The sequence below is a fragment of the Salvelinus fontinalis genome, chromosome 13 (assembly GCF_029448725.1).
Source record: "Salvelinus fontinalis isolate EN_2023a chromosome 13, ASM2944872v1, whole genome shotgun sequence".
Lineage (NCBI taxonomy): Eukaryota > Metazoa > Chordata > Actinopteri > Salmoniformes > Salmonidae > Salvelinus > Salvelinus fontinalis.
In genome coordinates, this window is record NC_074677.1 from 52,806,802 (window position 1) to 52,821,902 (window position 15,101).

General features: G+C 46.1%; 1 protein-coding gene across 1 annotated transcript; it reads right to left on the reverse strand.

The window, feature by feature from the left end:
• Nucleotides 1-2,579: 2,579 nt before the first annotated feature.
• LOC129868991 (uncharacterized) lies at nucleotides 2,580-7,535 on the reverse strand. The gene has a single exon (XM_055943409.1). It carries the CDS (start codon nucleotides 7,313-7,315, stop codon nucleotides 3,707-3,709), a length of 3,609 nt encoding a protein of 1,202 aa, XP_055799384.1. The 5' UTR covers nucleotides 7,316-7,535; the 3' UTR covers nucleotides 2,580-3,706.
• Between the last annotated feature and the right edge of the window lie 7,566 nt (nucleotides 7,536-15,101).

Consider the following 15,101-nt stretch of genomic DNA (forward strand, 5'->3'; position numbering starts at 1 on the left):
TGTAGGTAGGGGTAAGTGACTATGCAGAGATAATAAACAGCGAGTAGCAGCAGCGTAAACAAGGGGGGGAGGGGTAATGCAAATAGTCCGGGTAGCCATTTGATTAGCTATTCAGCAGTCTTATGTCTTGGGGGTAGAAGTTGTTAAGAAGCATTTTGCACCTAGACGTGGCGCTCCGGTACCGCTTCCCGTGCGGTAGCAGAGAGAACAGTCTATGACTAGGGTGGTTGGAGTGTTTGGCAATTCTTAGGGCCTTCCTCTGACACCGCCTGGTATAGAGGTCCTGGGTGGCAGGAAGCTTGGCCCAAGTGATGTACTGGGCCGAACGCACTACCCTCTGTAGTGCCTTGCGGTTGGAGGCCGAGCAGTTGCCATACCAGACGGTGATGCAACCAGTCAGGATGCTCTCGATGGTGCAGCTGTAGAACTTTTTGAGGATCTGAGGACCTATGCCAAATCTTTTCAGTCTCCTGAGGGGGAATAGGTGTGTTCGTGCCCTCTATATAACTGTCTTGGTGTGTTTGGACTATGATAGTTTGTTGGTGATATGGACACCAAGGAACTTGAAGCGCTCAACCTGCTCCGCTACAGCCCCGTCGATGAGAATGGGGACGTACTCGGCCCTCCTTTTCCTGTAGTCCACGTTCATCTCCTTTGTCTTGATCACGTTGAGGGAGAGGTTATTCTCTGACCTCCTCCCTATAGGCTGTCTCATCGTTGTTGGTGATCAGGCTTACCACCGTTGTGTTGTCGGCAAACTTAATGATGGTGTTGGAGTCGTGCCTGGCCATGTAATGTCATCCATCTGTCCCAGTGTCATGTATACATACCTGCTGGAGAAACAGACTGGAGAAACACTACTACAGAGATGCAAAATTTACTGCTCAGTGCTCATTATAATCCTAGATTTTTCATGGCCCATATGATCCACATTTTCACACTTCTCTCCCTGCAGTGAAATCCATTATTATCCCTCAGAAATGCTTCTATTGTCTCTGTGCCTGGCCTCTAACCACCCTGCTCCACATAGCTCTACCACTATTGACTACTCCTTCCTACCCTACACCATCCCTAGTCTATCGCTACCAGTCTGCCACCGTAGAGGTTCCATGTTCCTATCTATTATCCTGAACGACTTACAGTTAAATCCCCCCCCCCCCCCCCCAGCCTCCACCATGTCCTCCTGCGTGCCTCATAAATATATAGAGCCTGGGGATATTGTTCTTTTAGCAGGGAGAGATGTTTTCACAGTCCTGATGTCTAATTCAGCATCTGATGCGGTGAAGTCCTCGTGTTTTTCCTGCGCGACGTCGACTGCTCTCCTCTGCTCAGGGCCTCTGGCTTCACTTAGTGAACAGAGCTGTGTTTGTGCAGCTTGCGTCGTGCTTCATCTATAAATACCGATTACTTGCTAAACGGCCAGCCCCCCATCACCAGCCCACCCCACTTCCCCGTGACTGAGTTGGATCAAATCAGCCCCCAAACCCTTCCCTGTGACTCACGTTGGCTCCTTCACCCTCACTAGGGTCTGTACAGCCTGGCTCCTATTTTAAATTTATGCCCATGAAAGAGAAGTGCCTATATTATTTAGTATCACAGAGTAATACGCCATCTATTCTGCAGTGAATCTATTCTGCCATAAATCCAATCCAACTATCCAATCCAACTATTTTATACAATACATATGGGTATACACTGTATAATGCCTATGGTAGGCTATAAACCATATTCTTGATATGACTGAGTTTCTGCATGCTCCTGCAGTGTGTTCTCTCACAGCTCATTGGCCAGGCTCTGCTGACATTCATGCGTTTTCTTATTCAGGTCAGTTGGGTTGGACCATAGTAGAATGTTGCTCTACTGAGGACCGTCCCAGTCCCAGCCCATGGTCACCATCACAATGCCAACAGTATATTTTGAGGCACCGACCCGGGGGTTAGTTAAATGATCGGAAGACAGGAAAACGCCTCTTTCCCATGCTGTCCTCTCTTCTTCCCTCCCCTCCTCTGTTCTAATGGTGTCAGGGCTTACGTAATGCCACTGCAGTAGAGACTGTTTTCGTGTGGAACAGTTTGTCACCACGCCATTGAGCCCTACCCTGACTGCTCATATTGTCTGCCCCACACACACGTGCATGAACGTGCGCGCACTATCTATCCTCACGACCTACATTGACTTACCCTTCCCTGCTTCCTATACATCCAAAGAGATAGCAATCAAGTAGGTGAACCCGCACATGAAATGAAGTTATACCATTTTATCTCTGCTTAAGACAGGGCTAGCAAACCCCTCGGCATGTAATGTGAGAGAGAGATAGGTCGAGGAGTGTGTATGCAAACCCTTACGCCATCTATAGAGATAAAGCTGACACATGTCTGTCCATCAGCTGACACGGTGGTGTTGTAATGAGAAACACTGCATTACACTGTACGTGTGTGAGCAAATCCTTATGCCGTCTATTCAGATAAAGCTGATGCAGACATTGCTGTTGTTGTACGAACACTGAATCGTAGTCTCACATTACTGAAAAGAGCAGGTGCGAAGTGGCTGTGTAGCATCACACTCAGAGACCTATAGGGTTGTTTTCAGGTGACATACAGTGTACTCACGTTATTTTATTGATTAAATAAGAAACAGAACAGCATAGGTCATGTATACACACAGATATTGTCCTCATCTGAGCATGACTATGTATACGTGGGCTTAGCAAAGGGATGCACCCCTCCGAGGCTGATGCTCTCGGGATCCACTCAAACTTGACAGGGTCTGTTTTACAGGCTTACCCACTGTTCCAACCTTCCACAGGGGCCATCCTATCCATAATGAACTCCATCCAGAGCACAAGTCTTTCCCAAAGTTCACAGTGTGATTGACAGTGTTACTTATGAGCAGGCAGGCAGGCGCTGTATGATTCCACACAGTGTCAAAAAATAAATGGAGGAAAGTAGAGGAAAGGAGTCCTCTGGCTCATGTTGGCATGCAATTCTGCTACATACATCCAGAGATGTTATAGGATGTTGGTTTGGGTTGTTGCATTTCTTCAGAGGTGTGGACCCTCTCTGGCATGATGAAGGAAAAAAAGGACTACAGTATCACTTATCAAAAGGAATTGCAGGAAAATAAGACAGGGTTTTTAGACAGTTCTACAAAAAAGAGGGAGTAACAAAAGATAAAAAGTATTGTAGAAAAAGTAGATTTTTTCACTCTGATAGTCTGTAGGAAAAAAGCACTTTAGAAAGATACTCTCTTCCATATGCTGTTGTTTCTGACCTTGGTATGCTACCATACCGTGCATCCTTTAACAATACATCCCAAAACACCCTTTGTTACGACCGTCCTCCTCAATCACCATTCTACTCCAGGTTTAGACCTGAACCTTGGTTGAATGCATCTGTCATGTTGGCACAATACAAGGGAGTCACAGTCCTTCCAGGGGAGATGTGTTGTTGTGCTTGTGTGTTGTTGTGCTTGAGCCTCAGACGCGATGTTAGTGTTGCTCTGGAGCTGATGGTGGTGTGCTAAAGCAGAGAGACGAAAACAATGTGGGATAGAGTGCCATTTGAGAGAATCATGAAGATATTTGACTGTCCTTGTAAATATACAGTACAAAAAAGGATGCAAACGGTGCCCATGTGATCATATTAAAAGAGTGATTTTGGATGAAAGCAGCCATTACGGTGTTTGTGTTTGAAGCAGTCTCGTATCTTTATTTTCTATTTTGAGCGCTTGCAGCTGCGGTGGCTGTGGGTTTATTGCCGGTCCTGCGGACAGGAACCTTGGACAAAGGTATCTTGGAGCGTGGGGGCTCCTTAGCTCCTTGGGGGACAGGGGTGTTGGACTGGACTCCCAGCTTGACAGGGATCTTGGAGTCACGCGGTATACTGCTGTAGACTGTAGGTTGGCGGAGCTGACGACTCTCCTCTGGGCTATGTTTTACATGACTGGCCTCAACTTCAGCTTCAGCAGAGGAGTTACTAATTGTGTCTTTGCTGACTCCGTGTCGTATGCTGGGGCATGGACCCTCCTCTTCCTGCCCTGGAGTAGGTGGGTCCCAGCTCCCCTCGTCGTCAGTGGACTGGGACTCACGGAGTGGTAGCTTGCCTGCCCTGCCTCCACCGCAGACAGGGATCTTACTGAGCCCTGCTGCCTTCACTGGGGGCGTCTTCTTCTCTGTGGGGGGCCCCTGGGGGACCATGTGTGTCTCAGTCTGTGAAGCATGGCCTTTCTTTTCTCTCTTGGGTGAATTGTTCCAGGCACCCCGCACATCCAAGCCGTTTGGACTCGTCGTGTCCTCTCCTGTATCTAGAGAGGCATTGTGCTCACCACCCTTCACCTGACCAGAGGCAAGGGGCGTACACTGCATAGGGGCAAGGAAGAGAACAGGAGAGGGCATAGAAGGGAATGAGGCAGGGGTAGAGGGAGTCTTAGACATAGGAACTGCAGTTGGGGTAGGGACAGAGGTAGGAAACGGGAGAGTCTTAGACATAGGGACTGGAGTTGGGGTAGGGACAGGGGTAGGAAACGGGGGAGCCTTAGACATAGGGACTGGAGTTGGGGTAGGGACAGGGGTAGGAAACGGGGGAGCCTTAGACATAGGGACTGGAGTTGGGGTAGGGACAGGGGTAGGAAACGGGGGAGCCTTAGACATAGGGACTGGAGTTGGGGTAGGGACAGGGGTAGGAAACGGGGGAGTCTTAGACATAGGGACTGGAGTTGTGGTAGGGACAGGGGTAGGAAACGGGGGAGCCTTAGACATAGGGACTGGAGTTGGGGTAGGGACAGGGGTAGGAAACGGGGGAGTCTTAGACATAGGGACTGGAGTTGGGGTAGGGACAGGGGTAGGGAAAGGGGGAGCCTTAGACATAGGGCCTGATTTTGGAGTAGGGGCAGAGGGAGCCTTTGAGTCAGCTAGAATGGGAGTCAGGGTTTGGACAGGAGCAGGGCTAGTGACTGAGGCTGGCACTGGAACCGGGATATAGGGCATTTTAAATGCTGAGCTCGGGACAGCCGTAGGATAAAAGGATGTTAGGGAGGGAGGTGCGGTAGTGGAATCCAGACATGGGACTGAGAACATTTTGGGGGGTGGGGCAGAGGTGAAAGTGGCTGGTGAAAGAGTGGCAGGGTTGGTTACAGAAGCTGGTTTGGCCACTGGGGCTGGGACAGGAGGTGGGGTAACTAATGTGGAAGGTTTGGATACAGGGGCAGGAGGTGGGCTAACTACTGGGGAAGGTTTGGATACAGGGGCAGGAGGTGGGTTAACTACTGGGGAAGGTTTGGATACAGGGGCAGGAGGTGGGGTAACTACTGGGGAAGGTTTGGATACAGGGGCAGGAGGTGGGTTAACTACTGGGGAAGGTTTGGATACAGGGGCAGGAGGTGGGGTAACTACTGGGGAAGGTTTGGATACAGGGGCAGGAGGTGGGTTAACAACTGCGGAAGGTTTGGATACAGGGGCGGGAGGTAGGGTAACTACTGGGGAAGGTTTGGATACAGGGGCAGGAGGTGGGGTAACAACTGGGGAAGGTTTGGATGCAGGTGCAGGAGTTGGGGTAACTACTGGGGAAGGTTTGGATACAGGGGCAGGAGGTGGGGTAACTACTGGGGAAGGTTTGGATACAGGTGCAGGAGGTGGGGTAACTACTGGGGAAGGTTTGGATACAGGTGCAGGAGGTGAGGTAACTACTGGGGAAGATTTGGATGCAGGGGCAGGAGGTGGGGTAACTACTGGGGAAGGTTTGGATGCAGGGGCAGGAGGTGGGGTAACTACTGGGTAAGGTTTGGATACAGGGGCAGGGCTTGGGGTGGATTTTGTTGTTGGTGGAGGGTAGGGTTTTGTTAAAGGGGTAGGGCTTGATTTAGTGGTAGGGCTAGTAATAGTTGTGGGAATAGTTGAGAATTTGGTCGTCGCAATAGGGGTAGGTTCAGGTTTGATCGACCAGCTGGTAGGTTCAGGTTTAGTTGTAGGGGTAAAGGTGGAGGTAGGTTTAGTGGTGAGGGAAGGCGAAAGGGTAGGTTTGGTTGTAGGGGTAAAGGTGGGGGTAGGTTTAGTGGTTGGGGAAGGCGAAAGGGTAGGTTTGGTTGTAGGGGTAAAGGTGGGGGTAGGTTTAGTGGTTGGGGAAGGCGAAAGGGTAGGTTTGGTTGTAGGGGTAAAGGTGGGGGTGGGTTTAGTGGTGGGGGAAGAGGAAGGGGTTGGACTAGATTTAGTAGTAGCAGTAGGAACAGGGGTTGGTGTAGGTGAAGGGGTAGCTTTAGTAATAGCGGTAGGTTTGGAAATAGGGGTAGGTTTAGAAATAGGGGCAGGTTTAGAAATAGGGGTAGGTTTTGCTGAAAGAGTAGTTGATGAGGATTTCTCTCCCGCCACAGCTCCCTTGGTCCCAGGTCCGGTCCCGACAGTAGGGCAGGCTTTGCCCCACTCCGCCTCCACTTCAGCAGAAATGTCTCCACATCCTGTCAACGAGTCAAAGCTTATCAGAGAGGAGATGTCTGCAAGCAGCGACCTCAGACGATCCACAGCAGGATCCAAGGGTGGTGGTTCAGTGGTGGGCAGAGGCAGTACATCCTCATTAGATTCAGTGACACTGTCTGTAGTCACTGAGGGAGCCGTCGTCTCTGATGGGCTTGAGGCTGAGCTCTCCTTCACTGTGGGGCTCTTCGATGAAACAGGGGACTCTTGTCCAGGCTCAGGCTCTGGGACATCCTGGCTGCGAGGCGCAGGTCTGGGAGTCAAAGTCATGTCCTCCTTGATGATCTCCACGCTGTTTGTACGGGACGACATGAGGAGGGGGCTCGGGGGGGTCTCGGCCTCGTCCCTGGCCTCCTTCTCTCGCTGGTTCCACGCCATACTGTTGAAGAGACCCTTCAGGCCCCGACGCTTGCGTACCTTTGGCTGGGACTCTGTACGGAACCTCCGGTCTGGTCCTCCTCGACGGCTGCGCCGCAACTTCATCAGGAAGCTGAGGGATTTGGCAGAGGTCATAGAGGAGATGGAGGGACGGCCAGCAGAAGGGATGGAGGGATCTCCAGCATCACCCAGGGGCTCCTCCAGGGCTTCCTCCTCCTCTCTGTGACTCACCTCTGGTTCCTCCTCCTTCTCAGTCTCCTTCTCCAGCTCCTGCTCTGCTGCTGCGGACTCCGTTAATCCTTCCACTGTCTTGCTCCTGGCGATAGGTGACTTGTTGTTGCCCTCGCCTTTGCCGCGCATGGAGAAGATGCTGCCTGGCTTGCGCTTCCCAAACAGCTTGAAGGCCTTTCTGATTTTTCCAGCAGGCTGTGGGTCGCACGGCGAGAGTTCGCTACTCTCTGACTGTATATCCATTTTGAGTCGCTATACTCTTCTCTGTTGTACTCCGATTTTGTGCTCTATTTTTCTCACCCAGCTATTGCTAACAGAACATGTACCTTTATTCTCTCTTACAATACACCTTCTCCTTTCTGCAGACTGGCTAAGCTTCAATTGCTTGCAGTATGTTTCTCTCTCCTCTCGCTCTATCCCTCCCTCTGTCTTTCTCTCCCCACCAGGTCTTTCTCCTCTATTTCTCCCTCAGATGCCCCTCCCCTCACCCTCTTTTTCTCTGGCTGCTCCTGCAGGTCTCCATGGCAACTGAGGGGCTAAGCAGCTTTCGTCAGCGATGGAGCGGAGCCAGAAGCTGTCATCATCCCACCCCAGACACAGTTCTCGCCTTTTTTACTCTCTGTTTCTCTTTTGCTGATACCCCCTCCTCTCTCCACATCGCAGTCTATTTCTGTTTAGAACTCTCTGTCTAGGCTTCATGTCTCTTGTGTTGTTACATATGCATATTTGCCTGTTTTATGTTGATGTGTTTATATGGGTATGGGTTTTGGTATGTGAATGTGAATGTGTATGTCTCTGTGTATGCATTCCTGTCTTGTTAAGCATGTCCATTTGTTTGAAGAGTGTTTGCCTGTAAATGCCCTGAGTGTGATGTGACCATGCGATACAGTAACTACATTACCATGTCCCTCCAACACAAACCCAGCCACTGCCATGACCTCCCCAACAGCTTATCAAAATCAACATCAGAGAGGGCAACAAACAAGCCTTTGTATTAATGACAGAAATTCAATTAAAATGAAACATGGAGCCATCCCTGTCTCACATATAGGATTTGTGTAAATGTGGAGAATTAGGATTTTAGGGGAATTTGAGAAATATGAAAGCTCTAACGTACTTATGTTAAATGTTATTGCTAAATAACACAGAGCTCTGTCTGGGCTGAGCGTTTATCCCGGAGGGGATCGCTCCTTCTATATCGCCTGGAAGCAGAGACCCAATTTTCTCTCACTCTCACTCACACACACACAAACAAATGCACACACATTTACCAATGGAATTCATTATGCCCTCCACTCAGAGCTTGTTGCCATCTTGTCCAACCCATTTCGACAGTGTGAATCCACTGTCTTCCATCTTTATTATCTTACCTCACTTTTGGATCATTCCTCAATTTCTATTTTTAGATCTGCCCCTCCACTCCTTTCCATCTTTCCAATCTTCTACTTAAAGTCCTACTCAACTGGTGGACCGCCATCCGGATCGGGACCCAGAACGGGTTCAATATGGACCCCGGGTCCCGACACACAGGTTTTTAACTTACTGCTGCTGAGAGCTGTAATAGTACAATGTACAAGGTCCAATTTCTAAATTTGGTAGTGCATGGTCAGGTTTCCTCTTCTTAAGTCATTCACTGATAGACCGTAGAGAGATATTTTTAATTTGTCCAAAAAATCTAGTTGATCAACTACTGACCATGTTAGCTAGATGGGTCAATTAGGCTAACCAGCTATCTAAATATTGTAGTTATCATGACCAGATTACATGTTCAGGGGCCTCGACCCCCGGGGGCCCAATTTATTTTGTTGAGTCACTCAGGTATCATAATACACAAAAGACATGGCAAAATGTGTAGAATTCCAGGAAATTATCTTTAAAATGTACAAATATTCTTTACAAATATTCTCAAGAGGGGTGGGAACAGTTTGAGCAGCTTGGGGTTGTATGGGTCGTGATGTTGGGGTTCATTACTACGCCGATAAATTGCAATATCCATCCGGACCTTTGTCATCTAGGAAATATGTGTGACATGGACCTTCTCAAATAGTAGTTGAGTGCCCCTGTTTTAATCTATCACTTTATCCTTACCATCCACCACTCTACCCTGTCTCCATCTTTCTTTCACATAGAGTACCAGTTAAAAGGTTTTTTTTACTAGTAGTGAAGACATCAAAACTATGAAATAACACATATGGAATCGTGTAGTAACCAAAAAAAGTGTTAAACAAATCAAAATATATTTTATATTTGAGGATCTTTAAAGTAGCCACCCTTTGCCTTGATGACAGCTTGGCACACGCTTGGCATTCTCTCAACAAGCTTCTTGAGGTAGTCACCTGGAATTAATTTCAATTAACAGGTGTTCCTTGTTAACAGTTCATTTCTTTCCTTCTTAATGCATTTGAGCCAATCAGTTGTGTTGTGAAAAGGTAGCGGTGGTGTACCGGAAATAGCCCTATTTGGTAAAAAAAGAACAGCTAAAATATGCAAAGAGAAATGACAGTCCATCACTACTTTGAGACATGAAAATCAGTCAATAAGGAACATTTCAAGAACATTGAAAGTTTCTTCAAGTGCAGTCGCAAAAACCATCAAGCACTATGATGAAACTGGCTCTCATGAGGACCGCCACAGGAAAGGAAGACCCAGAGTTACCTCTGCTGCAGAGAATATAGTTAACTGCACCTCAGATTGCAGCCCAAATAAATACTTCACAGAGTTTAAGTAACAGACATATCTCAACATCAACTGTTCAGAGGAGACAGAGTGAATCAGGCCTTCATGGTCAAATTTCTGCAAAGAAACCACTATTTAAGTACACCAATAATAAGAAGAGACTGTGCCAAGAAACACAAGCAATGGACCAGTGGAAATCTGTCCTTTGGTCTGATGAGTCCAAATGGGAGATTTTTGGTTCCAACCGCAATGTCTTTGTGAGACGCAGAACAGGTGAACGGCTGATCTCCACATGTGTGGTTCCCACTGTGAAGCACGGAGGATGATGCTTTGCTGGTGACACTGTCAGTGATTTATTTAGAATTCGGGATGAGTTGGACTGCAGACTGAAGGAAAAGCAGCCAACAAGTGCTCAGCATATGTGGGAACACCTTCTAGACTGTTGGAAAAGCATTCCAGGTGAAGCTGGTTGAGAGAATGCCAAGAGTGTGAAAAGCTGTCGTCAAGGCAAAGGGTGGCTACTTTGAAGAATCTCAAATATATTAGAAAGGGGGACCGTCTTAAACAGTTAAACCAAAGGGAACATTTTGGGATTTACAAACTACAGGCCACTAAATACCCTGGTTTAAATGAAGATATGGATTTCTCACCCTTCCTGTAGGGTTGTGATTGATCCATTTGCTGTCATCTAGTGGACATTTTGCTCAATTGCCCTCAGCTATGTTAGACTGTTGTTCATGTTTTGCTGTGCTCTAGTGTACTATGGAATATATTGCTTTCTTATTCTTGACACTTCTCCCAGTCATATTTAAGGTTAGAACTACCTTTCTAAGTGTTCTGATACTTATAGCTTGGAGTTGTCTGTTTATGATAACATAGCTACAGTATTTCACCTTTTAATGTGTATATTACTGCTTACTAGGTGTGTCCAATCAATTTTGTAACCACTCCCTCTTCCAATTAGGGCTAATTGGAAAAGCTGTTCAAAAGAGGACATTGTATTCCCTTTTTTTTTTGTACTCCCTGTCGAAGGCCATGCAGCCGAAACGCGTCGGTTTTTAAAAAAAACGTTGTTTCTATTGAACATGCCATACTAATAAAGGCATTTTAATTATTTATATGAAGAGTGCCTTGGTCCTCTTTTCTTTTTGATGACCAATTTACACCTTTTACCAAAGAGCACCTTCTATCTACCAAAATGTACTATTGTGTACCTTAGTAGCGCTTCCCTTCCTTCTCTTTCTACTAGCAAAGGGTGGCTACTTTGAAGAATCTCAATATAACATATATTTTTAATTTGTTTAACACTTTTCTGGTTACTACATGATTCCATATCATCTTTGTAGGCTATACTCGGCCTTGTCTCAGGGTAGTAAGTTGGTGGTTGAAGATAGTGGTGTGGGGGCTGTGCTTTAGAAAAGTGGGTGGGGTTATATCCTGTCTGGTTGGCCCTGTCCGGGGGTATTGTCGGACGCAGCCACAGTGTCTGTGGCAGTTCGACACATACAACAACAGAGTTACACATGGAATTAACAAACATACAATTGTCATGACGCTGGCCTGGGGGTAGGTTTATGACATTCATAAATACCTCACCCCCCTTTTTCCTTCTCTCTACCCTACTGATGTGACTATTGAAAATCCCTTGGTTAACATAGATATTCTGGGAGCATCAGAAGGTGGGGGGAAATGAACCATATTTTGGTAATCCAACCAATTGAACATATGCGTTGGTACTTAATGAATATGATGTCAGTTCGGTTGTCATCTGAGACATTCTCATCAATGATAGGATGACAAACTGTACAGTGGAAAGTCTACACATTATAGTTACCAGATTCACATGGAATTGTTGTGCAATTTAAATGTTTGAATATGAAATTATTTGTGAGGGGATGAAATGTGATTTTAGCTTCTAAAATGTGAGAATTGGGTTTTCATGAGTGAATTAGGCCCGACTCAGTGGCCCGCCCACGTGAAGAGACATTGGTTATAAACTATGAAACACGCCCTCCTCTCCCTTCCTATATAAAGCCTTGATGACAATGTAACTTCCTGTCCCGGGGACATTAAGGTGACGGCCTTGACGTTAGAAGGACAGGTGACACCTACAGAGCAAAGCCAATCTCAGCTACCTAACGAAATTAGCATTGAATTCCCACGTGAAGAGGACGATCGACACGTCAAATATGATGAATTTCGACAATACCTGACAGAATATAGCATGAGCATATAAGTATGGCAACGGCGTATGAACTTTGAACTCTGATTCACTCCAGCCGCCAAGCGTGCACTGGGAAAGGACAGACAGAGTATCCCGTTTACCACACAACGACGACACTGCAACGTTTCAAGTTCACCACCAGAGACACTCTTCAAAGGACAAAGGACTCTGTTGAGCAACACGACCTTCCATATACCACCAACCTATTGAAGTGCAGCTCAGAGTAAATATTTATTGCATTTTCCTTTTCCAAATGGGCGGTAATTTAGAATGCATAAGATTCTGTATTTACGATAGAGTAGCTGCCTATGGCCTGATAGAGACATCGCTTCTCCCTTTGTTCTTCAGTCTTCCCGCTCTTTCACTCAAACCCAGCCCCCTTTTCTTTGTGTAACCAGCTGTCATATCTGCTCTGTCCGCTAGGGACGTTTTCCTTTATGACATCATTTGTAATCAAGGTATGATTCATTCTGTGTATATGTAATTCTGTGTGATTAGTTAGGTATTTAGTAAATAAATAATTAAACCTAATTTTGTATTGCTGATTCAACTTGTTAGCCAGGGTTCGTGAAGATAACCAAGAATTTACAACTTTCAGATGAGACTTAATATTGACTGCTATTGATGTAAAATATTACTAGGTCTTTAAGAGTTTATTCGGAAGATAACTGCTCTATAAATATTATTTTGTGGTGCCCCGACTTTCTAGTTAATTACATTTACATGATTATCTCAATCAGGTGATATTAATTACAGAGAAAGGATTTTATAGAAAGCTTGTCATATCACTTAATCCGGCATGGCCAAAGACACGACACAATCAATAATACAGTAGGAAAATCTATATACAGCATGTGCAAATGAGGTAGGATAAGAGATGTAAGGCAATAAATAGGCCATGGTGGCAAAGTAATTACAATATACTGGAATGGTAGGATGTGCTGAGGATGAATGTGCAAGTTGAGATACTGGGGTGCAAAAGAGCAAGATAAATAAATAAATACAGTATGGGGATGAGGTAGATTGGATGGGCTATTTACAGATGAGCTATGTACAGGTGCCGTGATCTGTGAGCTGCTCTGACAGCTGGTGCTTAAAGTTAGTGAGGAAGGTAAGAATCTCCAGCTTCAGAGATTTTTGCAGTTCGTTCCAGTCATTGGCAGCAGAGAAGTGGAACTAGAGACGGCCGAAGGAAGAATTGGCTTGGGGGTGTCCAGTGAGATATACCTGCTGGAGAGCGTGCTACGGGTTGGTGCTGCTATGGTGACCAGTGAGCTGAGATAAGGCGGGGCTTTACCTAGCAGAGACTTGTAGTTGACCTGGAGCCAGTGGGTTTGGCGACGAGTATGAAGCGAGGGCCAGTCAACGAGAGCATACAGGTTGCAGTGGTGGGTAGTATATGGGGCTTTGGTGACAAATGACATCGCTGAAGTCGAGGATTGGTAGGATGATCAGTTTTACGATGGTATGGTTGGCAGCATGAGTGAAGGATGCTTTGTTTTGCGAAATAGGAAGCCGATTCTAGATTTAATTTTGGATTGGAGATGTTTAATGTGAGTCTGGAAAGAGAGTTTACAGTCTAACCAGACACCTAGGTATTTGTAGTTGTCCACATCTTCTAAGTCAGAACCGTCCAGAGTAGTGATGCACTGTTATAATCTCCACCCGACACAGCCAGAAGAGGACTGGCCACTCCTCAGAGCCTGGTTCCTCTCTAGGTTTCTACCTAGATTGCTGCCTTTCTAGGGAGTTTTTCCTAGCCACCGTGCTTCTACATCTGCATGGCTTGCTGTTTAGGGTTTTAGACTGGGTTTCTGTATAGCACTTTGTGCAATCGGCTGATGTAAAAAGGGCTTTATAAATACATTTGATTGATTCTCTCTCCTCTTTTCCGCTAACATTGAAATAAAACAAAGTCTGCATTCAGACTTGAAGTACTACTTTTACCAGAACACTTTAGGGTGAACAGCATGACAAAAAAGAGGCACACAGTTACAGAGAACCAGCCACACACTGATATACAGAGAGATACATATAATACATATATTACCCCCAAAGCAGCAGTTACAGTAAATACTCACAAGCTTGTTTCATTTATACGCTGCCACCCAGAGGGCTAAAGCACATAGTCAGTAATCTGAATACAAGGACCACTTGTGTTTGAAATCGTATTTAGAAAATCTAATTATGGGATGACACTAAGCTCTCTCTGTCTCTGCCTCACCCTTCACCCTTTAGAAACATTATCCCGGAGACAAGGGATGTTGGTTGACACTGGCAGGTCACGTTATGGCTCTGGGCAGCTTCTAGGAAAGGTGTCAAACACGTGTCATGTTGAGGTAATTTATCAGGGCCTAACACAGAGCAAAATCTAAATCATGAGTTCTGTTCTCACAAACTCTTTTTTTGTTTGTTTAAGAGCATGTCTGCTTGTCGGGGTGTGTGTGTGTGTGTATTCACGGGTAGGGGAGTTGATTTGAGTTTTACAATTATTTTAATGGGAAGCTCTGGGAAGGAGTCCATTTTTACATAACCATGTAGTCATTACTGTCTGTGAATGTGTGTGTGTGTGCATGCGTGTGTGTGTATGCGTGTGTGCGTATATGTGTGTGTGTGTATTCTGAATCAGATCTGAGGGGTTAGCATAACGTGTCTTTGTATCTGCACTCCTTTTTGTACAGGTAGCCTGTTGATCAATTGTGTTGACTTTGTTTATCTGCTATATTCTCATGGTTGCTGGCTGAATTAAAAGAGCTTTAATTGGGTCATGTAGGCTACTAACTAGTCTGCGGGTGCCTTTGTGTTTTCAATAGCACTACTGCCCTCTGCTGGAGGTAGGAGCATTTGACTTTGAGGTGAGGGGAGTCAACAACAGCAGATGATTTAGAAAAAAGTTGGTTTGAGATATAGATATGTCATAAGGACAGAGTCACATTTCACCTCCTAGCACGGTGATACTATCTGAGTAGTCGATGGAGCTGATCTGGGCTTGGGGCAACTCATCCAATAAATTCATATATCAATACCATTTGACATCGGGGCAAACATGTGACAAATTCAAATCTTATATAAATAGACCTCAGAATGAGCCTGCTGGAGGTCATTTTGCAGGGCACTGGCAGTGCACCT